At 35.6% G+C, this 27766-nt stretch overlaps 1 protein-coding gene and 1 pseudogene across 2 annotated transcripts in view; one reads left to right on the forward strand and one right to left on the reverse strand.

Moving 5' to 3' along the window:
- The first annotated feature begins 356 nt into the window (after window positions 1–356).
- The window catches only part of LOC100715200 (uncharacterized), a 109256-nt gene continuing 81846 nt past the window's right edge, over window positions 357–27766 (forward strand). Inside the window, exons 1-4 of one of the 2 annotated variants that reach the window (XM_063245489.1) lie at window positions 357–488; window positions 11591–11682; window positions 13547–15775; window positions 21552–21743. In XM_063245489.1, the coding sequence (XP_063101559.1) occupies window positions 472–488; window positions 11591–11682; window positions 13547–15775; window positions 21552–21743 (2530 nt within the window). In that variant the 5' untranslated portion in view covers window positions 357–471. The remainder of the gene's footprint in view (window positions 489–11590; window positions 11683–13546; window positions 15776–21551; window positions 21744–27766) is intronic. The other variant, XM_063245488.1, reaches the window with a different exon arrangement.
- On the reverse strand, window positions 24779–24874 carry LOC111755144 (U6 spliceosomal RNA; annotated as a pseudogene).

Raw genomic sequence — 27766 nt, forward strand, 5'->3', positions numbered from 1 at the left:
CTATAAACTGTACCATATCCTATGCTTCTGTCCATTTCCACATATGGTCAATGAACTACCTAACAAGTAACCTGATTCATGTAAATAGCCAATTACATCCTTTGTTTTCATTTTTGGCTTGCTTTTTTTCCTACTTGGTCTCTACCACTAGAACATCATGTCTGCATTTCGTATATACCCCTTAAAAAAGCTCCTAAGCCACAAAATCACACAGTGTATCATTGTGCACTTCAAGTATATTTAAAAATAAGTGATTAAGGACGATTAATATGGATAATAATAGACTGATTACAGGATAATGGACTATTCCTGACACTGCATAAGATTAACAATGCTAATCAGATTTTGGATTTAGAGCACTGGTCATTCCAAAGTAGAACAATACAAGACACTCAAATGTTTGCTTCATTCTCTTGCCTTTCAAAATGTATCCTTTATTTTATTCATGTTTCCTTCAGAGTTCAGTGACTTATGAAGGCTCTACTCAGGTGAGCTGACTATATATTTATATCTATAGCTATAAAGTATTCTGTATTTTAATCTTTGATGTCCTAAATTAGTTGCTTGGCAAAGGACAATAGTAAAGAGAAATTATTTGAAGGTTATATACTTGAAGACAATTTAGCACCATATTTCCTTCCAATCACAAAATACACAGCAGCTGTTTGTAACTAACTCTGTTAACAAATAGAGGATAGAGACATTCAAAAAAATTCTAAATAATCAATGGGTTTAAGCCTCTTTTATTTATGCTAAGAAAGACATCATACACACATTTGAATAGCCATTATCCATATCCTAATTTGGTTATTTCAAGTAAATTGTGAATTTGGAAAGCAAAGAAAATGCAATTGACAAGCTAGGCTTCCAAGCATAATTGAAATTCATTTTGAATGCAAGAAAGGTCAGTTTCATTTCTAAGCAGAAGACCTTGTTTTGAATTCCTGTGTTCTGCTTTGTTTCCTTCACAGCATTAAAGCCACTCATCACCAAAATGATTTCTTCATCTGCTTGTGTTAGTAAAGTTTTTCTTCATTAATTTTATACTTAATTTTGCTTAAACAAACTTTATAATTAACTCTTAACTATGTTCATTATCCAAAACGTGATCTAAGGTCAAAAAGGAAGGTAATGGGGGTTTTAGTATTTTTCTATAACAATAGTAATTACTCTGCGCTCTGGGTCAATTTTTCAAGAAAATTATTCTGGCCAATATCTTTTATATCCGTAGTCCCCCATCAAACTTTGTAAAATAACCTATCTACAGTCTTGCTGTCAGTTTATCTTTAAATCATTGTGCCAACATTTTTCGGGCATCGTATGTTTGCTGCGGGAAATTCTCTCCACCATTAAGGGTTCAGCCAGGTCTTCTTATCTTCCTTACTCAGGATTTAATCTCCTTTTCTCAGAATTTAATTTTTATAAGTGTTTATAAGTATCCTAAAATCCTTTCCTTGGAAAGAAAACTAAAAAACCCCAGCATCTACTTTTGTTTTAAAACAGTCTCTCAGGTGATAGCAAATGATCTTTTTAAAATTTTTATGTGAGTCATTTAACTCGTCAAATAAATTTGTAGTGACCATGTGATGAAATTATTAGAATGTTCATTAAATGGTCTTGGTGTCTTCTCTCCAGAGAAAAATATTATCCAATTTCCATGTTTTCAAATAAGTCTTTAATTCACACATCAAGAATTTAACTGTGATGGATCAGATTCTGAACTCCTTCAACAAATACGATGCTTCTTTCATAGAGAGGTGCCTGGTTAGTTTTGCAAATGTAGAACACAAACTTTGAATGTGATCTGATTTGTGAGGCTCAACATACACCACACAAAATGCACTAACACATCATTCTTCTGAGACTTTCCAGACCTCAGTAAATTTGAGATAGAATGAAATGCTACCCTTCATTATCTGTCCAATATCAGCCCAATCAGAAAGTGATTAAATTAGCCTAGCATATTAATCCTAAGCATAGTTTTTGGACAGACTGCAGTTTGCAAACGTTTTTATGACAGTGTACAAAAATACTACACTGAGTCAGTAGCTCCAGCTATACAAAATGGAAGGTCATAACAAGATATCAAGCATACATTTTAAAATAAATGCTTTTTTATTGCCTTCATAAATAACTATTAGTTTGGATGAAGATACAGAAATCCATTTAGTGAATAAAGTAAACACAAAATGTTTTAAATAGTGATTCTAAACTTAATGAAAATTTCTTTTTTAAATCTTTTGATTGGAACTTCTTTGAGACCCTGAAATGTTATTTATATTAATATTCTCATCAAATTACTTTTCCAGAGGTAACTTAAGGTCATGGTTATTCAAGTTACCTTGACTTATGAATTTTAAACAAGTAATGAGATGTGACATTGCCCAAAATACCCTACATATGGCTAAAAATAGTTGGCTCGCTAGCTGGTGATACCATTGCCACTAAAATGTTTTAAAGAGCATGTTTATTGTATCCTCCTATATAAATTGAAGATGTAGCCTACAGCCATTTCCTAGGCTATACTGATGAAACCACAGCTTTGTTTAGGTAATAGTATTTGAATGTTTATTAACACTAATTTCAAGTTTTTCTTACTCTAGACTTTAGCAGTGTGGTTATATATGGTTCTCCTTAATTCTAGGCTGAAGATATTAAGGGGGTTTCATTTTTAACAGCCCCAAACTCTCTAATGTCTGCAGAATTCATGAGATCTACCCCTAGGAAATGACACAACCCCACTGAGCCACAGCAATTTCATGTTTTGGAGGAATTACACACAGAGATTTCTAAGGAAGACAGAGACTCTGTATATTTAAATTCTATTTCAAACTGAGGTTAAGATTGAATATTTCAAAAATTAAGAGGAAATTATATAAATTTGGCAGGTGTTAATTCCACAGTTATTAATCCAGGAGAGGAGAAGTAGTGTAACTCCATGAAGAAAGAGACAGCATCCCTCTTTAGAAAACTTAAATGACAAACCCAAAGTCTCAGTCAGAAAAGCAGTCATGAAATGTGTTTGGTTAGACTTTTGTTTCAGTTCTTTTGGAACTTTTACAAGGTATCGAAGATACATTAAGTGCACATATGTGCTTCATTTTTTTAATCTTTCTTAGTGGAAACGTGCCTTTCCAGCAAACTTTTTATTATTTGAAATACATGTGTTGAAATGAAATTATCTTATTTTACATGGTATAGTCAAAGAGAGTAATATAAAACGTAACATGGAACTGAGTGAATTTTGGTTACGTGTTTCTTAAGATAGATTCTGAAGTCCTTGTTCTGGTCTGGGTCAAGAAGGGAAAGGCACACTTACAGACTGTGTATATTTAGCAGTTAAAAAAAAATCTTACAGTTCCAGGATTCCAGTTGGAATTGAATAGAGTGATTCCTCCTTCATCCTGTAATATTTAGTTCATGCACCATTCTCCAAATTTGATTAGCTAAACTTGCACTGTAACAGTCATTCTAAAGCCAATAAGGAAACGCATAGCAAAATTTAGTTCTTAAGGGATTCCTAGTCTAATGATACCATGATCACAGTACATGGAGTATGACTGTATCTTCCAAACCTGGGGACATTGCTCACTGCTAGTATGTAAAATGTTTTGATATAAAATGAAGATATTTCCTTTGTATTACTTGTTATTAAATGTTTTAGATATACACTAAGATCTCATTTATATTGTAGCCTACCATGAAACAAACAAAAAAATTAATGAATCAAAAATCTATTGAGGAAATGAAAGCACCAGTGTATCACGGATATATCATGAAGTACACAACTACAGTGGGAAAATAATGGAGCAGGTCATGTTCATTCATTAATACAGCAAATATGTGTTAACTGCTGTGTTCCTTGCACACATTAAGAATGGAAACATTTCTCAATATAAGGCAGAGAAGGTCTTCACTTTTATGGGTCTTACATTTTGGCCCATACTTCTATTGATTCCTCTGAAGGCTGAAATAAAGTAAGGCTGTATTCACTGGGGGTAATTTGTCTATTTTTGCTGGATCCCCAAAGTAAATTTCCTCTGCAGCAAAGTGGGTTCGGTTCAGCTGTGGACCCCTGAAGGAGCTAGGTGTGCTCTAGGAAGATATTCCCCAGAAAGGTGCTTCTTCAAGTACATGCTGCGCAAATGTTGGAACATTGTAGATGGAAACTTCATTGTAAATAAGCCTCTGGATGCCTCCTTCACCTCAACAACCACTTCCTGCCAAACTCTTCCACTGTTCCCCGAGTGCTTACTAAACATTTCAGTTCTTACAGGCAAAATCAAACCCAAAGCATAAAAACCTTTTAAAGATACAATGTCAGTGTAGGAGACACAAGCAATGAAAAAGACAGCATTACCTGTCCTAAACTTCTTGCCTGCAAATTTGTTTTGTGAAATTCTTATCACAAAGCGCGGCTGGCATGACTTGAAAAGATACTAGGAAGCTAACACCTAAAAGCAATTTAGAGCAGTTTTGGTAAAGCTTCTTTTATTGGTTGGGCTGTGAAAAAATAAAAAGTGATCTCTTACTGAGATTTTTTCCTAGAAGCATATAATATAGAAAAAAAATATGTTCTTAAACCAAAATGATATTTTTTTTACAACTGAAGTCTAAATTTGCAACAATTAGGAGAGAAAGAAAACAAGGTGACTGAAACAAAACAAATCACTGCAGGATTCCTCTCCTCTGCCCAGACAAAATCTTAAATTTTTCAAAAATGTTCTGAATAAATTCCATTCTATTTATATTTTCATTTATGTCACTTTTTGTGTTGCTGGAACAACTATTAGACACTTGCAACTCAAAGGAGGAGAGATTTATGTTGGCTTGTGGTTGTAGTTTACTGTCCCCTAGCTCCACGGCAGGAAAGCATGTCAGAAGGGCATCGCATAGGACAGTGCTTGAGCTATGACAGCCAGGAAGCAGCAAAGGGAGGAGCCAGGAGAGAGGTGCACTCTTCCAGGTCACACCCCAGTGACCCGTGTGTTCTGATCAGACTCCATTTCCTAGCAGTGAGTCGGCTGTAGCAACTCCTTAGCCTAACTACTTTCCAAACACTAGGCCCTGAGGCTTTGGGGGACATTCTCAATCCAAACCATGATGCCAACTATATCCACTTCGCTTGAGTTTTTGAATTCAAATCATTTGGTGTAAGGAGGAAAGAAGATTAGGGAGAAAGATTAGACAGTTTGTACATAGAAGAGATTTTCACTTTTAGTTCACATTTCTCCTGCCTTGTATTTATGTAACATATCATACTTAATTCAATACTGAACTCACAGCCAGGTCCAGCGGCATGCCTGTATTCTCAGCTATTTGGGAGTCTGAGGCAGGCAGTTCTCAATTTAAATTTAGTCCAGGAAATTTAGGGAGACATTGTCTAAAAATAAAAAGAGCTGAGTTAGTGGTAAGGAACCCTTAAATTCAATCCCCAGTACCATAAAAAAAAATTTTAGTTCACTTCTCTTTGGTTTACCAATATACTTTTCTAGTTGCTTAAAACATTAATAATAAATAATACTAATAAATTCCAGTTGCAAAATCCTCTAATCTATGTAAATTTATTTCCTCAGAGATGTGGATCAAATTTGTGAAGGTAGATGGGCTTCTTTTCTTCTCCAAAAATTAGCTTCACCCATTAAGTTATATTTGATCAATTATGCATCAGATAGGATGATGGCATGGCATTCAAATTAATATTTTAGCGTAGAGAATTTTTTATACCTATTCCTTTGAATTCAAGACCCTAACAGAATCATGTTCCAATAAAGACCCTGAATAATTTTTGAGAGTGAACATAAATATTCCTTGTGTACTTCAGGATCTTACTCCAGGGTGTACAGTTTAGATCTGGGGTGTCCCCCCAAAGCCACATGTGTTTGGAAGGTGACTGAATCATGGGATATATTATAGTCATCAGTGAATTTGTCCGCTGATGACTCTATAGCTGACTTGATGTTAGGAAGGAGTGGATCTGGATAGAGGCAGGTCAGATAGGGGCATGGCCTATAAATGTGTGCATCTCCCTTCCCAGGTCCTGTCTCTCACTGCTTCCTGACCCCACGATATTAGCAGGTTTCTCCAGAGTGGTCCCTCCCACCATGCCATTTCTGCATTTAAACCTGACATAGCCTGAACCTTCTAAATTACTGACCCAAAATAAGCTTCTTCTCCTTTAAATTGTGCTGGTGGGTATTTTGTGCCAGGACCAAGAAAGTAAGGCAGGATGCCCCAGAAAAGGAAAAATTGGTTCTGCTGGATATGAGATTTGTTGTTTGTTCGTAGCATTAAAGGTGAACTTGGCCTGGGCCTTAATCATGCTAGTCAAATGCCTTCCCACTAAGCTGTATCACTCCCCGTAGATGAGATCCTTGGGTGTTCTATTTAAAAAATTTAACCTAATGAAATAAAGTTTTTTTCCATATATATGGATGCAAGTACTGATATAAATGTATTTGCTCTTTCATGTTTTTCAACAGTAGGAAGTAAAGATATATAGACTTTCAGTAAGCATAGAAACACCCCTAAGTGATCATAACTAAGGCTGCTTAGTTTATGACATTAACAATCTATTCCCTAAGAATTTACTTCCTAAGTCCCAGATTTGAAGTTTTATCCTTTTGTCCCCATGTAATCTGAGTACAGGGCTAAATTGGTATGTGGAAATTACTGACACAGCTAGCATAACTCTTTTTCATGCACACTTTTTTAAGTTTTAGAAAAAAAATATACCTTAAATTCCATGCTATTCAAATTTAGGAATAATAATAAAAGATAAGTTTTTATACTTTAAACACGCTTCCAAAGGAATTTTTTTAGATTTTATCCACAAATGCTTTTAAATTTGAACTTTTCAGAACTTGCCTTACATGTATGAATTTTCATTCAAAATTTAGTAGAGACAGAGGCTTTGTGTTAAAAATCAAGAAAATTAAGTCATAAGAAAAACTAAGATTTTTTTTTAAACTTTAGAAAAATGAAGCCAATGGATATTGCAAAGAAAACTAGATGATGTGCTTACCTTGGAAATTGAGCATTTAGGAATCTGAATTTATTTCATATTTAATCTACTCCTAGCATTTTAATAGTGATCATTATCCACTCTTTTGTGAATCGTTCTCCTTTTAATAGTAATAGAGCATTATCTTTGTGTTTCAAGGAATACGTTTCAGCTTAACAATACAATAGATAAATTTTAAGTAATTTGTCAAAAAAATGACACCAGTAAAATTTTCTAACAATACCTTTCAAAATACCTTTAACTTCCAACAATTTTCTCAGAAAAATGGTACTACTATGTAATTCCACAGTAGAAAGATATTGTATTTCCTGTTTACATTTTTCCTTGTTCTTTCGTGAATTATAGTAATGAGTCAAAGCCTAGTTGGAAACAAGATCTATAAAATTCAATATAAAGGCATCACAATTCAGTTGATATATAATAGCAATCATAGTAACTTTCCTAGCCTTTATTGCAATTTTGCACAGAACAACTAAACATTTATGAAAAATATAAATCCAGGAAATCTGTAGTAGAATGGATTCTTTAATGTATTTCCAGGGTGTAGTGGTGATATACTTTACTTGTGGATAGAGTTAAATCGTATGCATTTGTGTTAAAAGAAAAAAAAATGCTTACAATTTTTTTCAAAGTGAAATGAGAAGTCTTCAAGAGAATATACAGGAAAATCACAGGACTTCATTTATATGTATTTTAAAGAATCAATCTGGCTACTTTGTAAACAATCGAAGTATATAATATAGAAGTAACAAAACAAATCAAAAGTTATTTTAATAATACATATTATAGATATAGATAGATAGATAGATAGATAGATAGATAGATAGATAGACAGATAATACCTTGGATTGGGGAAGTAACAGTATAGAAACAAGATTTCCTAGGAAGACAGTAAGAGAAGAAGTAAAAGGAATCATTAAGATGTCCAATATTAAAGACTGAATGGAGAAGATCCAGCAAAACTGGCAAAAAGACAAAGGCTACAAGAGCAGGACAGAACCAGGAGAAGGTGGCTCCATGGAGGTAAAAGGAAGGAAGGGTACAAGAGCACTGCATGGGAAATGCTGCTGAGATTTTGAATAAAATGAAAACAGAGAACCGGCTCTTGAGTTTATCAGTCAGAAAGGTAGCAGTGACACAGACAAGCGTGCTGGACTAGCAGCTTATTTGGAGAGCTCTTGGGGAAAACTGGGAGGAGAGAATGGAGTAAGAAAATGTGGACAGAGCCTGTAAGGTGTGTTGCTGTCACCATGAACAGAGACATGTAATAGTAAATGGAGTGATACAATAGAGCACAAATTGATATTGCAGTAAAAGAGACATTAATTGTAGGAAAATGGTCCAGGGATACTTACATCATGCACAAAGTAAGATTTGATAGATCACAATACAAATCCAAAGAAATTGATAAATTTTTATATTAGAAAACTTTCGTTTCCTAGGACATGTCTCAAACTCCTCCTCCAGAATGTGGGAAGAGGAGAGGGGAGACTGGGAACAGAGAGTAGCCCACACTTGTCTTAGAGATAGGAAATATACAAATTTTATGTAATTGTTATAGAGAAGCTTTGGAATGATTATGTTGGCTCTGTATGAAATTAAAAATTGAAGACTCTAAGCCAACTGTAAGGAAATCCAAAAACGTTCTGATTTTTCCAAAAGATTCCTACTTTACAGTATTTTGGAAAATCAAATTCCTTCATGTTTCAAAAACTATCTTTAGTGTTTGTGTTTTGCTCATGCTGGAAGGACACTATGAAAAGAAGGAAGAGACCGGGGGGAGCATAAATGATTTATGTTGGAGAAAGAGGATGCCAAGGGACAAAAGAGGGTAGAGAAACACTGCATACCTACTGCCACCCCGCATTTTGCTGAAGATCAGCTCAGAGAATGTGGTTGAAGCTGTACTATATTTAAAAGTGAAATAAGAAGACATGTTTGTTAACACTGAGTTGAAGTAGAATTGATATTACCCCCCCAGGCTACTCATGGAACTTATGGTATTGATTCCAAGTACAGCCAGCAGCCGATTTCGGCAGTCCTTATGAAAGTACAGAGGAGGAGAAATAGCTAGTGGGGAAAAGTGTGTATGACTGAGTTGCTAAAAGCAAAATCTTCTGGATTAAAAATAAATATGTAGTGTGCATGTATATGTAATATTAGCAAAAGTAAAGAATACATTTAGAAACATTTTATGAAAAACATAATTAGCAACATATTGGTATTACCAATCTAAGGCATTTAGCCATGCATAATTATTAGGTCCTTGCTATGTATCAGGCCTTGTGCTAGATGTGATGTACATATGCAACAGTACATTTGAATTTATGGAACAAAATTTGCTCTGTAAGAGTTAAAATGCAAACTGCCTATAAAGTTTTCTCATTATAGTTGAAAGAGTCCCAGGGCATTTATATATAAGAGGTGTGTCTGCTCACAAAGGGCCAAACTTTTAATAGGCTGGGTTCCAGCCCTGATTTGCAAATATTCATGAGATACAGGAAACAAGGGCAGTCTAGGTCTAAGTTTCTCCCCTGTAAAAGGAGATCTTTGGATGAGGTGACCTTGAAAACTTCTTTTAGCTCAAAAGAGAATTTATGGTTTTGTTAGCCTTACCTTAGTACTCACTGGCAGATGTGATGTGATAATCAGTCTCCCCAAAGTGGGTGGTTCTGAGTGCTATTTATGTGTGTATTTTAGTAGACGTGTGTATAGAGTCTATGAGAGGTTAAGATTTATGGGAACCAAAACCCCAGCACTATTAAAAAACAAAGAAAAAAAGGAAAAAAAAAAAAAAAAGAATACTGGGAACCACGTATATCTCAAGAATTCTGTCAGCTAGATCTTACCATTCTGTCTTAGAGTTGAAAGACACTCAGCCTCTGTTTATCACTTTTCCCATGGCTGAGGCATAACATCTGACACCCGCTACTGGAGAAGAAGTTCATTTGGCTCACAGTTCCAGGCAATTGTGTCCATGGTTGGTTTGCTCCATGCTGCAACCATCAAGGCAGAAGGCTGTGGAAGAGGAAAGCTGCTCACCTCATGGCAAACAGGAAGCAAATCAGGGCAACAGTGGCTGGAGGCAAAGGTGAAAGGGACCAAATATATTTACACCTCTATGACCCATGCAAATAAACCCGGAAGTGGCGCTCCACCAAGTCCCCGGATAGCTCCCAAGCCAATCAAGGTTTAACGGGATCAAATTTAACCATCAAATAAAGTGTGACATCTCAGAGACTACTGGACCTGCTAACTAAGCACTGATCCAGGTCTTCCAAGAGGAAGTGCAAAGTGCTCCCCACTGAACACAGTGAAGCAGGAAATGTTTTCTGTTCAGTGTCTGAAATCACACAGAAGTAATTTATAACCTAGTCAAGTGCCTCTGAAGCATTTTTTAAATTCAAAAACCTATTACATGGAAGACATGGATAAAAGTGATATTAAATTACGTGTTTGTAATCCTCCAACTAACCCAATCCCCACACTGACCTAAGAAGAAAGAATTATTGCTTTCCACTTCAGCCATAAGGACTTAGTTGTGCAATAAGAGAGTAAAAAGGATGGAAAGTGCCAAGACAGCATCAATTGTCCTATGTCAGAAACATGGCCAAAGTTTCAAAAAAGACTGAGAGTTTATGAAATACAAAGGATTTGAAATCAATAGATACTGTGATGGGAGGGGCTTAACAAGAGAAATGAACTAGTTAAGAAGGATTCAAGAATTTTTTTTTACCCAAACTGACTACAAATATGCCCCTTTTTAAATTTCTCATAAAACAAGTATAAGTTAAGCTTTTCACCTCCAAGATATCCAAAAGTACCATTTGCCCAAATATCGTCCAAAGAAAATGCTTCTGTGGAAAGCTGTTTCCCTTGCATATTTAGAGATAGAGCAATCTTTTTAATATAGCAAAGCAAGTAGAATAAGAATATGACATAGCTCTAAGCATGGGCAGGTGCCTATTCAGGGTGATACCTAGCAAGTAAGAGGACTGCCTTCTGCCAATTGTCTTTCCTTTCGCTTCCCATTACCTGAGACAGCGATAGGGAATACAGCCCCTCGCATTACAATTTGTAAAAAGATTCATCTTTTAGAGAGAGTTGCCAACTCTGCCACTGAGTGAAGTCAATCTTATAATGTTTAAGTGAATTATGATAGTGTAATGAAGAAAACCCATCTCCTTACCACACTTAATTTAGCAAGACTACTTAGGTCAACTTCACAGAAAATTACAGGTTTATATTGGGATAAGAAAAATACAACATACAATATCAACACAAGTTTACAGTTTGCATCCTAAGAGGCTACAGATTTGTGTGTTAATACATATATATGAATACCTATGTATAACATTTGAATGTTCATAAGGTATGTAGCAATGCACCAAATAGAATGGAAATCAAGAGAAAAAGAAAATATAATTATGACAATAAAATGTGTGAATACCGTGGAGAAACCAGGTCAGTATGTTATGCTAAAATGTTACCAAATGAGTTGAAGAGGTAATTTGTTTGAATATAAACAATGAGTAGAAAATAACTTCAAATTTGATGCTTTGAAAGGGCAGTAAATTCTGAAGACCCACAGCTTCCCAAAATGAGGAAAAAAAGAAGAAAAGCTTATAAAAGATGGAAAATCTTGAATACTACAGAATGTAAGTCCAATTTAATACTTTTTAAAGTATCTATAAAATAAAATACCACCAAGTCTACTTCATTCTTTATCATAGGGATGGTTCTAAAAGTAGAAAGATAAATATATACAAATACATACCATGATTTTGAAATTTGACCTATTTTGTTATTATATTTAGGCTTTGTATTGTAAAAGATATGTAGCATAAATAGTGAAATTTAAATTAAAAAAATTATTGAGTCCCATTCTCAAAATCTGTAATCAGTGCATTACAATTGTCTTGTCCCTTGCAGATATTACAATACAGTCAATTGAAAGGGACTATAAAATATAAAATTGTGAAATTAGAAGAGGCTATGAACTGAACTGCTCTTGGCACGAAAGTGTTATTTTAGGAATAAATTGTAATCTGTTCCAGAAGGCAGTCCATCAGTCCAACAGTCTATAGACTGTTATCAAGTCCACACTCTATTATAAATGGACTTTAGAGAGATAGGCCTCCATATCTTTTCTCCATGACTCCTGCATTACAGCCCTCAGATTGTAACCAAGCCTACTGGAAATTATTTCCACTCCTGTTAAGAAAGATGCTCTTCCTTCAAGCTAGAAAAGAGATAAATCTGAATAGTCAGATTCTGTGAGACACCTCAATATACTTGTTTTTCTTTTTTCTGTTAAGTAAAATTTATTTACTCTTTATATTTATACAATTATAAATACTTATATAAAGTATGTAAGTACATATAAAGTCATGTCAAATCAATAGCATGTTTATGTAGCATTTATAATCATTTTCATTTTAACATTATCGTATTTAAAATACTTTTGGACTTCTGGTTCATCAGTTTCCATGACATTATTAGTTACTTTTTGTTCATTCTTCTTTTTCCTTATTAAACAATTTCTTTCAGATGTTGTTTAAAACAGAATATGAGTTTTGCCTGTTTGCCACAGGATCTGATGTCTCATGGTCAGGCTCAACTTTGTCACAACAAAATATTTAAAATTTATAAAGCAAAGGACAGGTTACAAAGTGACAGTCCTTGGGCCAAAACTGACCCTGACATATACAGCCACTTCACCACAACAGGGCTTTATAAACTTTGGCAAACCCTTAGAAAGTAGCAGACTTCAGACTCTAATTCCAGACTTTAGTTCTAGAGCCAAATACTGGCTCTGTCTTGCAAAATGAAAGGATTTGGCGATACTGTATTTCCTTCTTGTGGGACAATTTGGTTGGAGTTGAGTGGCAGAGCCGCTGTAAACCGGCTGCATCCCTGACTGATGTCACTTGTCTGGATGCCCCAGGCATTTACATTCCTGAAGCTGTCCTGTGAGAAGCCTGAGCCAAAGGATACTATCAGACCTGCTTAAAAGGCTGTCCAGAAGCCATCTTAGTTCTCTCCCATCCTGCTTATTCTCTTCTTTCTGGGGGCTACCATCTCAAATGATATGGGGTTCCACATAGCGTGTAGTATGACACCATGTTCAAATACCTGATCAGGATAATAACTTGATCTTTATTATGAGGTCACACTTAAAATTTACTTGCATATATGTCTTTTGAAATTCTCATTTCACTTACTTTTCAAAGTTGTTGCTTTAACTAAAGCTGAATTAAATCCTTGTTTCCTAAAATATGTTAGTCTTCATTTAAGAGAATTAATAATTTTAAATAAGACACTTATTAGAAGTGAATATTGGGGAGAAATACCTCAACATGCTAGAAATGAATGAAAAATTATTGCCTAAAATACTTACAGAGACTAGTACATTTTGTTTTAGAATTTGGAACATCTGCTCTCTAAGAGTTACAGATTTTTTTTTTTGGTTTTGTTTTGTTTTGTTTTGGTTTTTTGCTTCCTCTCTACCTCTTCCTCTAGGTACATCTCAGGCTTCTGGTCATGCAATCCAACAAAATATAAAAGATGTTGAAAAGGAAGTCAAAGGAGACACCTCAGAGGCTGTGTTTTACCAGACTGTTTTACCATTAGGGAAATCTAAGGAAAATGGAAGTGAACAGATGTCCGATTCTGTGAACGGAAAGCAGAATTCCTCTTTTCTTCCAAAAGCTGAGAAACAGTCTCCATCTGACAGCAAAACACATAGACACAAAGAAAATGATGATCCTCCTTTGGCCATCTCTCATCAACTAAAGAAAGTCTTACCCGTGGTCATATTTAATGACTGTGGAGAATCATTATCAGGAAAAACTACACTACCAGATTTCCCAAGCACAGCAGAAGGTTTTAAACCAGAAAAAGGTAGATTTATTACAGAAGTAAAATGTGGAGCTTTCAAAGTACAAGTAGAAATTAAGAAAAACATTTTCTGTAAAACAGGTACACGGTTCTCAACAAAGAGATGTCCAGCGTGTCACCAGTTGTTTCCTATCAGACACATCTGGAAATGCTGCCCAGCTAAAAGATGTTTTCCTAAACATAGTAATAAATTGGCAGAAGAATTAAAATCTGGAGTTTCATCTAAATACAGAGAAGTTGCCAGAACTGAGAGCCCCTCCCTGAAAGTAAGCATTGTAGGAAAAGAAATTAAAATTAAATTCATGAGTAAGAAACAGAATATCTTAGTTAACATAACTCATCCTAAGAGAAGAGGAAGGATAAACAAATACAGAAACATTTCCTCCAACCACGCCACTGAAGAGCCTTCCAGGTCTCCTTCTCATTCTAGTGCTAAGCACTCTGGAAAGCAGATCTGGGAAAATAAGCACCAAAACGCAGATTGTCTGCATGACTCCCCTCCTAATGTGTTCACTGCCCAGAAGGAGAACTCTGACATAGCTGTGGTTTCTCTCACCTCAACTCTTAAGAAAGACAAACGCAAGCCCGACTCATTGTCTTCAGGCTCAGGTGGTTCTGAAGGAGAATCTACCATCTTGAAGCAAAAGGTCTCTAAAATTAGTCAGCACTCTTCCCAAAAGTTACACTTCTCTGCAGCTGACACTCTTCACATAAATGTTTGTCCTACTTCATGTGACACCCAACAGACGACAAGTTTAAGTAGGACAGATGTAAGCAAAATGTCTTCTGAAGAACCTAAGGATGGGGATACAGGGAGAAAGTCCAAGTTTGATGTCTCTGGAACTATCACAGCAGACTCAAATACACAGCAAAGCACAGAAGGAAATCATTTGCTAAGTTCCACTACTGACATCGTTCCCATTCAAGAAGGCTCAGAGTCTGACTTCGGTCCTTTGTCTTCTCTAAGCACACAGCTCTTAGGAGAAAAGTCAGCCAATGTCAACTGCAAATTCAGCAAAAGTCCACCTACAGAAGACTGTGAGAACTCAGATGTTTCATTCCCTCCCAGCCAAAATGATCTGAAGCCTTCTACCTTGTTTAGTCCATCTCACTGGGCCACCAAAGAGATACTAGAAAACACATTTTCTTTTACCCACTGTGCTGAGCTAGTGACAGGCCATGAGAAAGACCATGGTGATATGACTGACAGAGTCGTTTTATATGGTGACACTTATGAAAACACAGAGCAATTAGTGGAAAGGAAGAGTACACAAAGTCCAACACTCAGAACTGTATCTTGCAGCATCCTAGATGCTGGGAATCTGCTCCATAGCATTAGCCACAGAACTGTAAAAATGGACCAACAGGAGATACAGGCAAATCAACCAGAGATGGCAACCCCCAGCCAAACAAAAGGGCCAGTCATGGCTTCCGTAACAGATGAACTAGAAAGAAAATTAATTACTCAAAATGATAAAGAAGGTACAGTTGATTCTAACTGTCCTCTGGGAACGAGAAACCCTAATGAGTCACCCAATTCTGTGGGAAATGATGAAAAAGGTAAGTGTCAGATAACATCAGTGGTAATAAATGCATTCCACAGAGATTCTGAAGACCTCTCCAGCGAGACTCATGATGAAGTCTGTTTTCAAATAGACCTTCCATTAACTACTGCTGAGTCCAACTCTACCATGTCTGCTACGGATGAGCTGTTTCTTATTGAGAAAATGCTACCCGGGGATGAAGATCAATATGGTAACCACAATGAAAGGAACCTTGGACCAAACAGTTCTTCACAGGAGCCAGCAGAATACCAAAAGATCACAGCAAGAAGACCAAATTCTGAAGAAGGTGAGGACAAATATGACTCAAAGGATAATAACTGTCACCAAATAGATATTTTGCTGTCGCCTGAGAAGTAGAAGCGCTTTGAAAGGGATGGTAGGCTATCCAGAATGTTTGACTTTCAGTATTATCACATGTTTGAGCCTTGGAAAATCTTACGGTAAGGACTTTTTTATTGCCTGGGATTTTTTTTTTATTGTTGAAGATATAGTGAGTATTTTAGAATTAGATGAATATGAGCAAGAATATTTCAGTCTGCTTCTTTACATTATCAACCACTCCACTCATAAATAGTGCATAGCAAAATCACTAAGACTGCAGTTTAATATAAAGTAAAAAAATCAATTTCTCTTTAAAAGGTTGATGTATTGCCAAATCAATTTTATAGGAAATGTTAGACTTTTACCACTCTTAAATAATCCACCATTTTTTCCTTCTTGCAAGCAAAGTGTGTTTCAAAGAATGGGAAGAGTATGTTTGTAATAAAATGTGTTTTTAAACCTTGCTGTGGTGTTGCAGAAACATGCTTTTGCATGTCCCAGGAGGCTGTGTGGAATAGTAATTGTAGCAAAGGACAAAAAACAGAAACAACCATGGCTTATCCTGACTGAGCCGTCTATAGGGCCTTCAACCTCTAGCAGACCTCTAATCCCCCTTGTGCATTGGTTGGCCCTGCTCAAACCATTGATAGAACCCAGAAGCTCTCCAGAGTGAAGAACATTAGGATAGAAACTCTTTTCTAAGTGCAAAATAATACTGTCTGTTTTTCAGTCTTGGATTACCACAGTATCATTCCATTCACTTCATACAAGGCCAACATTTTTCTCAATGAGTCCCAATTACTTTAGATTTAAGGTTAGCATTGTCTCATGCTGTAAATTAAAATACATCTTGAATGAGTAAGAATGCCTGCTCTCGTGCCTGTAACTTTCCCAACATGCTCAGAAATGAAATTTGGAATGATGAAACTTAACAGAAAACTATCTCTTCTTTGGTGTTTCAGCTCTATATCTTTAATGAAAAAATGTATAAGTAAGAGCAAAAATCAATTGCTTAACATTTATTTAAAATTTAAAAGAAATGAAATACAAGCAACCAAATCTATTATATAAATATTGAAATAAAATGGAAAGCGCTGTCTAAAAAGAAATGCCCTAAAATAGTACAAAAACCATAGTCACCTGCTCCGTATGAACACACTAATGTGAAGACCATTCACCAGCGTGAACTCTTCCCAGTGCCTACGTACCATAAACATCAGCATAAGTGACTTTCATCCTAACTTTTGCTACAGTCTATGGTTACTTACCTGGTTCAATGTCTTTCTTAGGATGGCTCTACTACCAGCATTCTATAAGGAAATGTATCTCCTTTCCTAACAGGATGCATTTCCTTATAAAATTGGTAATTCAAACCAGAATCCAACAACAGCTGAGATTACACTTCAGTGAACTTTGAAATTGTCCTGTTTGTTAAACAGTTCCACTCACTTGTTCCCTATGTTTCTCTGGTTCATTAAAAGACTATTCCTACAGCTGTCCCCCGTGCCCCTATAGTCCTCTTCCCCTCCATCTGTATGTTCCGGCCACATTGCTCCATGGATTTCTTATAAACTTTCAGCCAACATCCTGTCTCAGACCTTTTTCATGGGCTCCACTGTCTGGGTCAGTTATTCCCTAAATGTCCACACGTTCATGCCTTTTTAAATTTTGATCGTGTAGCACACTCAGTAGTGCCTTCTCAAGCTAAAAAGAAAAACTGAATCTGAGCTTTCTGTGTTGCAGCCCAGATAAACTATCCATTTTCCATTTTTTCCCTTTTATATATGCTATGATTATTGTTTTTCTTTTCTCGTGTTGTCTCCTGTCATTATGATGTAGGCTTCCTGAGGGCATGAAGTGTTTCTGTTTTTATCATTTTTACATCCACACACTGGCAATCCTGTCCTGTAATGGAGATGCTTAATAAATATTTGTGAATAGCAATGTAGGGAAGGCATGTGAGGTTTGTGTTTTGCCCTATTCATATACCAACACACATGAAAACAGTTCAGGAATTATAATAGTTGTAGAACAGACATTTAAATGCATAGATCTATAAATCCACACAAATCTGACTCTTTAGGAGCTGTGAGTATTTACATGCGTTATTCAGCACTATCGCCATTACGGTACCAATACTTCACGTCTAGATGATGCAAACTTTTAAGAACATAGATTACTCTGAAGAACTCCAACATCTTTGGGCCATTTGACCAGCAATTATAAATCTGATATAGGTGCAAAGTTATGCTTACCTTTTTCAAAGGGTCCTGCTAGTCTTCATAATCTATCCAAGTGTTTTAGATTAAGAATCTCAGACATGACTGCTGAATCTCATAAATACATAGAGCCTTCCATCATGTGCATACATTTTTATTTAACTAGATTAGAAGTCACAATATGGACTGTCTACTGTCCATGAAGTCCAGCAGGCTGCATGTGGGAACATACGTAGTGCTCGTGAGCCAGAGAAAGCCAATAGAAAGGCAGGGGCAGACCGTCTGGCTCAGTCAGGCCTTCTGATTCTTCATGGTAGCTGGATACCTGGATTTTTAAAAATGTATGAATTTCCAGATTATAAAATTTAAAAGACATAGTGTATTCTAAACTAGATGGTAAGAAGAGGTGGGTGTGACGTGTGGCAGGTGGCAAGAGCCAGTGTGGTGTAGTGGATGCCAGTCTGACTCCTGAAAATCTCAATATTGAGTTCTTCCTCTCCCAGTAAAGCCTGTGTGTGGGGTGGGGGTTGCTCAGGGATTGATGCCTTCAGCTACAAATAGACTGAAATATATCTGTAAGATCTATGCCAAAGAGTTAGAAATTGTATATCATAAAAAAAATTTAATGAGGAAACCAAAAGCAGGCCACCCTGAGAAAATGACAGATAATGAGAAGGATTAGGTGATATTTTATATGGCACAGATTTACATATAATAAACTTTCATAGGTAATATGACACAAAATTTCCATGCAGTGTATAAGGTATTTTATTTCCCTAAATCCCTTAAAAAAAAAAAAAAAGCAAGACTAAGAAATATTCCATGGCAGAAAGGGATAGAAATATGGAGAAGTTTGCGCTCACAAGTATTGCACCCAGCACTAGTAATAAAAACATGAGTATAACATTGTCCTTTTTCTTGTAGGGGAATATGACTTTTAGATTATTTCTAATGAGCTGATGTATGGTAAAAGAGAACTTTCTGTTCACTTGTACTTCTTGGTACATGCACAAGATCAGAGCGCAGGGCCCAACTGTGACCGCTTTTTCTCCCGCGAGGTCCTTCCAGATCTGTGTTTTTTTCTAGGTCTTCCCACTCCCTTTTCTACATCCTGTGGCTTTGAATGTGGCAGCCTTCCACTCTCACACTCATGTCCGGTGTCTTGGTCACTCATGCAGCTGTGTAACAAAATATCAATGACCAGCTAATTTTCTGAAGAGAACAAACTTGTTTTTTTTTTTTTACATTTCTGGAGACTGAGAAATTTAAAATTAAGGTTCCTGGTGTGTCTCCTTGCTGCTACCAAGACGGCAGTTTGTGGCTGTGTTCTCCCATGACAGAAGGCAGAGAAATAGAATGAACTTTTCTGGTCCTCTCCAGTACTTTCAAAAGTTGTTAGCCTCCTGCATGAGGTCAAGGCACTCAAGACTAATTTACTTTCTAAAAGCATCTTAAAAGCATTACATTTCACCTTAGGTCACAACTTACGAATTTTGGAAGGACACATATATTAAAAGCATCGCTCTTGTTATTTATTTATATTTTAATTAATTAACACATTGTCTCAATGAAATGACAATGTACATTTTAAGAGTCCTTCAAGAGACTGGAATGCTTGCATTCAGCCCCAGAAAATTCCCTAATTCCACAAACAGCTCAATAAACATCTCCTGAAAGGCTGATATGTATATGAACATTGTTGTGATATAGATTCAGTGAATCACACAAAAACTTTTGTCAAACTGAGGTTTAAGAATAAAGCTAACTCATCAGTAGTAAGTTTGAGTTTAGGAAATTTTCAAGCTTAGATTGAATCACTACTTGGTAGAAATTTTATAGAAGTATTTAAAGCTTACAGAGAGTAGTTAGACCAAAGCATGTCTATATGCTTTGCAAGTTCAAGACATCACAAATTCCAAGCAAAACAATAATGGTGAAGATTTGTACCTGGGTGGGAAGTTCAGCAATTCTCAAATTACAATTAAAGGCATATCATAAGCCTTATATTTAGTTTTAACTTGAGTATATAAGAAAATTCCAGAGTAAATATTTCCCCACTATACCTCATGACCAGGTTTTATGTGACACAATTCCCTGGGCTGATAGGACAGCTTCACTCCATTAGTTTCTAAAGATAATTGTCATTTAATGTGAAATGAGACTGCAAAAGTCCACTCTTACATGTGTGTATACCTTCATGGTCAACCTAGACTCTCTCTCAAAAGATGAGGAAAGTAAAACAGACTTTGGAAAAAATAGCCAGTGGTCAGTGCCATGGCATTTTTGAAGTTTCACTACTCGGTAAAATTTCATAGAGCAAAAGTTACCTTATTCATCACCATAGCACTGATCACTAGCACCGTGGAAATCTGAATGAAGAAAGTGAGCGCTAAATATTATAGGATGGGTGCTGTTTTGCTGCTATCCTTTTATTTCTTAGGAAATAGGAATGAATGAAAGACAGTTACAGAAAACTGGGAAGAGCTGAGTAACAATTCTCCCCTTCACTGCTCCTTTAACACTGACAAGTGACTTCAATTGTTATACAAGTGGTTTATTAATAATTACATATAAAAATGAAGAATGTAATTTATCAAAGATACATCCATTTAAATAGTTCTCGGAATAAATCTTGATATAAATGAATTAGATTTTTACAAAAATCAAATTGTAAAAGTTCATTTGATATTAGAAATAGAATAAAACTAAAGGTCAAGAGTTGATCTCTTTTTAAATCTATTTACTTATAAAATCAAGTAAAGTCTTACCAATTCTGGTCCATCAAACTACATGTTAAGTATTGCACGTTCTCCTATTGAGATTTTCTTTCTATTTTACTTGTTTCAGCCAGTTTTAAGGTTTGTTCACATTGCAGTCATTTATTTCTAATTTTCTTTCTTATAGAAATACACTATACTAGCCCTTATGATGACAGAACAAGCAGTTCAGAACTATGTAGTGTTTCAAGTCATTATTTATTCAAATATTAGCAAAGCTTTCGTGTATTTTTGCAGTTTTCTTTTCATTGTTTTGAATCAACACATGCAACAGAAAATGTGTCATACAGTTTATATACCTACAGTAGATACAGTCATTAGAATTGAAACTATAAGTACTAGAGTTCAATAGAAAACTCACTATCCTGGGTAGTAATTGAATTCATTTAAGTAATAATCTCTTCTTATTTGGAATTCAGCATATATATTTAACAATTTAAGGGTACTCTGTACCTTTCCAGTAACTAATGTAGTAACAGACCTACTACTGATACCCAAGGAATACTATTTTACGAGCCCACTTTGGTAATCCCCACTTTTCTTATATAAATCTATTTTAACTGCACCTTATTCATTTACTCTCTCTCCCTCTTAACAATGTAAATTTAATCTTTCTCTAGATAAATGCAAGTTTCACAAGTAAATCATGAATACATAGAACACAATCTTCTTCTGATCTGTGATTTCTATGTTTGAGTGAATATGCCCTACTCTATCTTCATATACTTAATGTGATTTAATCTAGATCAGAATCTAGAAATCATTAGCCTTCGAAAGCTGTCCCAGGAATTGGCTCTGAGAGGAGGAAGAACCAGCGACAGTTCCCAGGAAGATGCAGTTGACCAATGGGCCAGGAGGAGGCAGCAACTTAAGGACCAGAAGAGGTGCAGCTCGGCCGGAGGGAGCTCCTTCGCCAGCAGCATCACCGAAGGGTCCAGTGAGTAGACCAGCAGCTTTCCCCTAAACTACAACACAGGCAGTAACTTACTGAATCCTCCCCCAACACCGGCTCTGTTGACTGAGAATGGCAATGTGGTAATTGACACTTTTATGTGAAAGATATTTTTGGAATAAGAAACCCATACTTGGTCAGTTACCTTCAAGAAAAGGCAACTGTCTGCCAAGCCTCTTTCTCGGCACTTCATAGCTAACTACAGCATTTTGTATTGGATTAAATTTGTGCTCTACTTCGAATAATTTTAGTTGCATATTATGTATAATCTAAAAAGAATAAGGTAAATATGTTTAATTGTAAATAACAATCCTTTCTCTCATTTTAACATTTTTGAAATGAAGAAGTAACTCCAAGTGTGTATTTTAGTGAAATAGCATTTCTCTTAGTACTGAGTTTTTATCAAACCCACATTATATCTAGTTGATGGCAACTGACAATGAAAGATAGGTTATCACTGAAAACATAAATAATAATAATTTAAAGAAACAGAGAACACTAGTACATTCCATATCCATCTAGATCTAAGATTCCAACAACTAAAGTTGTTAAAAGATACCAACTAATAGGCATTGGCAGCTTGTGTATTATTCACAAAATAAATCAGTTTAGGAAAAACACTTGTTCCAAAATCTGAGTGAGCTTCACCTAAAAAAGAAAAGGAAAGGAAAGAACAGATGATAATGCAAAGAATGTCTTTATGAGAAGACAATATTGAGAGTCGCAGGTTGAATCTTACAAACTGATGGACGGACGGCAGGGGAACATTTAAAAAAATTTTTTTTTTATTTAAAGAAAAAAACAAAACAGAAAAAGGATAGAAATAATACATAATTTCAAAAAAGTAAGAAATCACTAATTAATAATTACATATCATCCTTTTAGAAATAGTTAAGTTACAAATGTGAAGCATACAAAGTGAACATTCAAAACAGCAGACTGCAAACAGTTCTGCTCAACTATCCAACAAAACTTTAGTGATATGATTATCAATCCTATACACTTAAACGTCATGCAATTATACCCTTTAGAGCACTTTCTTTTCCTCTCTTTTTTACAATAGCAATTACACATTTTGGGTTTTATTATTCCTATGTTACTTACTACTTTTTACACTAGAAACACAATGTGATATTTATAAATATGATTCTTGTTTATTTCACTAATGAGGATAGCCTCAAGTTGTCTCTATTTGCCTATGAAAGCATCAATCTCATGTTTTTTATAGCTGAGTAATAATCCATTGTATAAAATACCACATCTTTTTCATCCACTCTGTGGTTGATGGGCATCTTGGTTTTTTCCAAGATTTAACTATTACAAATAGTGCTGCTATGAACATGGGTGCACTGTGATATGATCTCTTCAGTTTTTCTGGGAAAATACCCAGGAGGGGAATAGCTGGGTTGAACGGAACGTCCAATCCTAATCTCCTGAGAAATCCCCACAGTGATTTCCATAGTGGCTGCACCAGCCTACACCTCCACCAACAGTGGAGCAGTGTTCCTTTTTTCCCGCAGCCTCACCAACATTTGTTACCTGTTGATTTCTTCATAACAGCCATTCTTTTAATTTTCATTTCTCGAATGAAAAGTGATGGTGAACATTTCTTCATGTATCTATTTGCCATTTGTATATCTTCATCTGAGAACTGTGTATTCATCTCAGATCCCCATTTTTGGAGAGGGTATTTGAATTTGGGGGCCTTGATGCTTTTCAATTCTTTATATGTTCTGGATACATGCCCTTTCTCTGGGGGTTGCTCGCTATACTTCTGTGGGTTTTCTTTTCACTCGGTTGGTGATTTCTTTTGAAGTGCAGAAACTTTTCAATAATATGAGATCCCAGTTGTTCATTCTTTGAAGTGTTTTCCGTGCAGTTTGCGTTTTGTTCATGAATTCTCTGCCTACCCCTATGTCTCCAAAACTTCTACTTACCTCATCTTCCAGTAGATTTAGTATTACTGGTTTAATATTTAGATCTTTTATCCATTTAGACTTTAGTTTGGTGCATGGTGATAGGCATGGATCTAGTTTCATTCCTCAGCATGTGGAGAGCCAATTTTTCTAACACCATTTATTAAAGAGGCTATCTTTCTTCCAGTGAACATGTTTAGCCCCTTTGTCAAATATCAGAAGGCTGAGGGTTTTGTAATTGTGCTTGCATCTTCTAATCTGTTCCATTGATCCTCAGGTCTCTTTCTTTGCCAGTAGCATGCTGATTTTATCACTGTGGCTTTGTAGTATAGTTTCAAGTCAGGAATTGAGATGCCTCCTGCCTTGCCTTTGTTGCCCAGAATTGCCTTTGCTATTCTAGGTTTCTTCTGTTTCCAAATGAATTTTAGGAGTGTTTTCTCTAGATCTGTGACGTATGTTAATAGTATTTTGATTAGGATTGCATTAAATCTGTATAATAGTTTGGGGAATATGGCCATTCCCACAGTGTTGGTTCTTCCTACCCAAAAGCAAAGAATATCCTTCCATTTTCTAATATTCTCTTCAATCTCCTTTTCAACATAGCATAATTTTCAGCATATAGGTCTTTTACATTCTGAGTTAGCTTGATTCCTAAGTATTTCATTTTTTTTTTTGGATGCTATTGTGAAGGGCGATATTTCCATAATTTCTCTCTTGGTGAGTTTTTGTTTGTGTACAGGAATGCTATTCATTTTGGCACATTGACTTTGTATCCAGCTATACTGCTGAATTTGTTTATTACCTCTAGTAGTCCTTTAATGCAGTTTTTTGGATCTTCTATATAAAGTATCATGTCATCTGCAAATAGTGATAATTTAACTTCTTACTTTCCTGTCTTTATTCCTTTTATTTCTCTTTCTTGTCTGATTGCCCTGGCTAGTGTTTCCAGAACTATATCAAATAGGAGTGGTGATAGTGGACACCCTTGTCTCGTTCCTGATTTTAAAGTGAAAGCTTTCAGTTTTTGTCCATTTAGTATAATGTTGGCTGTTGGTTTGTTATAGATGGCCTTTATGAGATTGAGGTAGACACCGTGTATTCTGAAACAATATGGAAATTTGTGAGCCATCCTTGCACAGGAGCCATGTTAATATTGTCTGTATCATTCCAACTTTAGTATACGTGCTGCGAAGTGAGGACAAGGGAGCAATTCTTGAAGATAGTGTTGTAATTTATCCAGAATGAGAGAGTGGCATAGGTTAGAGTTTGAAAGTAGTTGCAAATGCGTGGGCAAGGATTATAGGTAATTTAAACAATTAAACCCTGCAGTGTATTGTCACCAGTATAACAATACAGTCACATGTTCAACATTCAAGCAGTGAAGAATGCAACTTAAATGCTTTGCTTTGTGCTGATAATTTTCATTCTTGCCCATTGGTCCATGTCTAATCCTTCTAGTTCCTCCTCCCTATTTGGCAGCAAGAACCCAGCATCTGGAATTTTAAATTTTCACATGCACATATATTACCGTAGAGTATCGTTTTATTATCCGCTTATTGTTCATACACCCTTAAAATACCACATTGGAGAATATTCTTCTTATATTAGACTTCCAATAAAATAATCCCACTATTACACATTTTGTTTTATTTTCATTTCTTTCCATTCCTAGTTCGCCTTCCCTTTATCAGTTATGGTATTCATATATTTTAGAATTTAGTATATTTAACAAAATAATTTAATGACATATATTTCATTATTTTTCTTCATCACTGATTTTATACTAATTTCTTTTAATATTGTTTATTTTTCTACTTGCTATACAAATCTTTTGATGAGTTTTGGGAGAGAACTTCTATGGAAAATAAATTCTAGTTTTAAATTACAGGGGATACTGATTCTTTTTGTCCAGTAACCAGAGCTGTAATGAAAAGTTAAGCTCAATCTGCTTTTCACAATTGATGTCATTACTCCAATGTTGTTTCTGGTTACTTGTGCAGTTTGCTTTTTATCTTTGTTTTTCTAACTTTTTTTCTGTGTATCTCAGTGTGTATATTTTAAATATTTCCCTGTGACAATTACATACTTATGAATTATACATTGCTTCAACTCTCATAAATCCTCAGATGTTATGTTTTCAAATATTTTATTTCCTTTTTGTATCCTGTTGACATTCCTTTCAGATAAGCATTTAAGCTTTTGGGGTGTGTGCTCCACGTGCCTCCACTTTTCATTTGTATTTTCCACCTTCTTAGTTCTTTTTGCTGTGTACTGAGAGTCCCTTCGTTTTATTACTCAGCTCACAATTTATTTACCTTTCATCTAAATCCTTCTTGTTCTTTAGTCTCTTTTAACCTTTTCTTTAGTTTCAACAACTTCATTTTTAAACTTAAAACAGCTAAGTGATTCTTTTAAAATAAAATCATTCTCATTTTGATTATATATTATATATTACATATAATGTTATATAAAGTTTTTACCTAATTGCTCTATCAAATACTTTTTAAAAACATATTTCATATTTTCTGAGTTAGTCTTCTTTGTTTTATGATGTAGGTTTCTCCAAATACTTTGTGAATTTTTGGTAGGGTACTGTGTTAGCTTTCTGCCACTGTGACACGGAACCTGAGAATAATCAAATTTGAAGGAAAAAAGATCTATTTTGACTCATGGTTTCAGGATTTTTACCTCATGGGTGCTTGGTCTCCATCACTTTGGACCTGTGGCAAGGCAAAACACCATGGTGGAGAGCATGTGGTAAACAAAGCCACACATCTCACCATGGGGGCAGGCAAGCAAGGACAGACAGGAAGGAGACGGAATTCCAACGGACATTTCAAGGGCATGCCCCTAAGTGACCCAACTTCCTCCAACTAGCCCCCACCTCCTAAAAGTTCTGTTGCATCCAATAATGCCACCAACTGAGGACCAAGCATTCCACACAAGCCTATGGAGGATACGCAAGATCCAAACCATAACAGCTACTCACTCTCTGACTTAGTCTGCATTCACCTGATGGTTGCCTACAACCGAACTATCCACATGGTCAGGAAGCACGCTCTAACTTCTGCTTTACTTAATATAAGAATTTTTTGAGTTGCTTTCTGTGCAACTTAGTTCTGGCAAAGAATATTCCATATCCCATCTGATTGTCTTCCATCCTAAATCTTTAACATTTTCACTACACATTTTTTCTGGGCTGAAGGTGGATACTGTCATTGCTGTTACTGGACCTATGCTAGAATTGAAAGTGTAGAATGTGTAGGCATCAAATTACCTAGTTATTTCTGTTACGATACTCTAATTTATCACCCCCTTGTTTGCACCTAAGGTTTTTGTATCCCCTGTGTTTTCACTGTATGGGGTGGCACATTCATGCTGATGTTTGCACATCGTTTTGCATCAAAACATTCACAAATATATCTGTTTTAGTTTCACATCATACTTTAAAGGCTGGTTTTCATTTTTAGATGTTATCCAAGAATGGCCTTCTTGTTTTTACACCCATTCACAGATCATACAACACCTTCTTTCCTGTATAACACATGTGTTCTCACACCTCCCCTACCTCTTTTCTGGTATTGATTGCTCTTTCTTTTGAAATTATTCTTTATTGTGCATAAAAATTTAGCTGCCACTCCTCATAAAACAGAAGACTCTGCAAGAATCAACACACATTAATGTAGAAATTTCTAGAATTTCTATTCCAAGAAACTATTCCCAGTTTCTCTGCTTTTTCGGATTATTACTAAAAACAGTTTCAGTTCTTTATTATTGTTGTTAAGTGTTTTCATTAAATGCTCCTCAAATTACTCTTGAGATTTCCATCCTTTCCATGTTGTAATCCTATCATATACTGGTTCTCTATTTTTTATATTGTTGAATGTAAGTCACTTCATCAAATATCATAAAGGCAATCTATTGATCATATCAACTGTTTATTGCCTGCAGAAATAAATTCCCTAAACTTTTTTTGTAGTTCCTCCTTTCCAGAGAGAACAGCTAAAATTGGATTTTATTAAGAATTAGTTATTTGGTAAAAGGCACGTCTTTCAATATGATAGCTTGGTGAGAATTCGGTGAGGGTAATGA

Source organism: Cavia porcellus, unplaced genomic scaffold (genome assembly GCF_034190915.1).
Source record: "Cavia porcellus strain 051 isolate PalLab524CR breed Dunkin Hartley unplaced genomic scaffold, mCavPor4.1 scaffold_2, whole genome shotgun sequence".
NCBI lineage: Eukaryota > Metazoa > Chordata > Mammalia > Rodentia > Caviidae > Cavia > Cavia porcellus.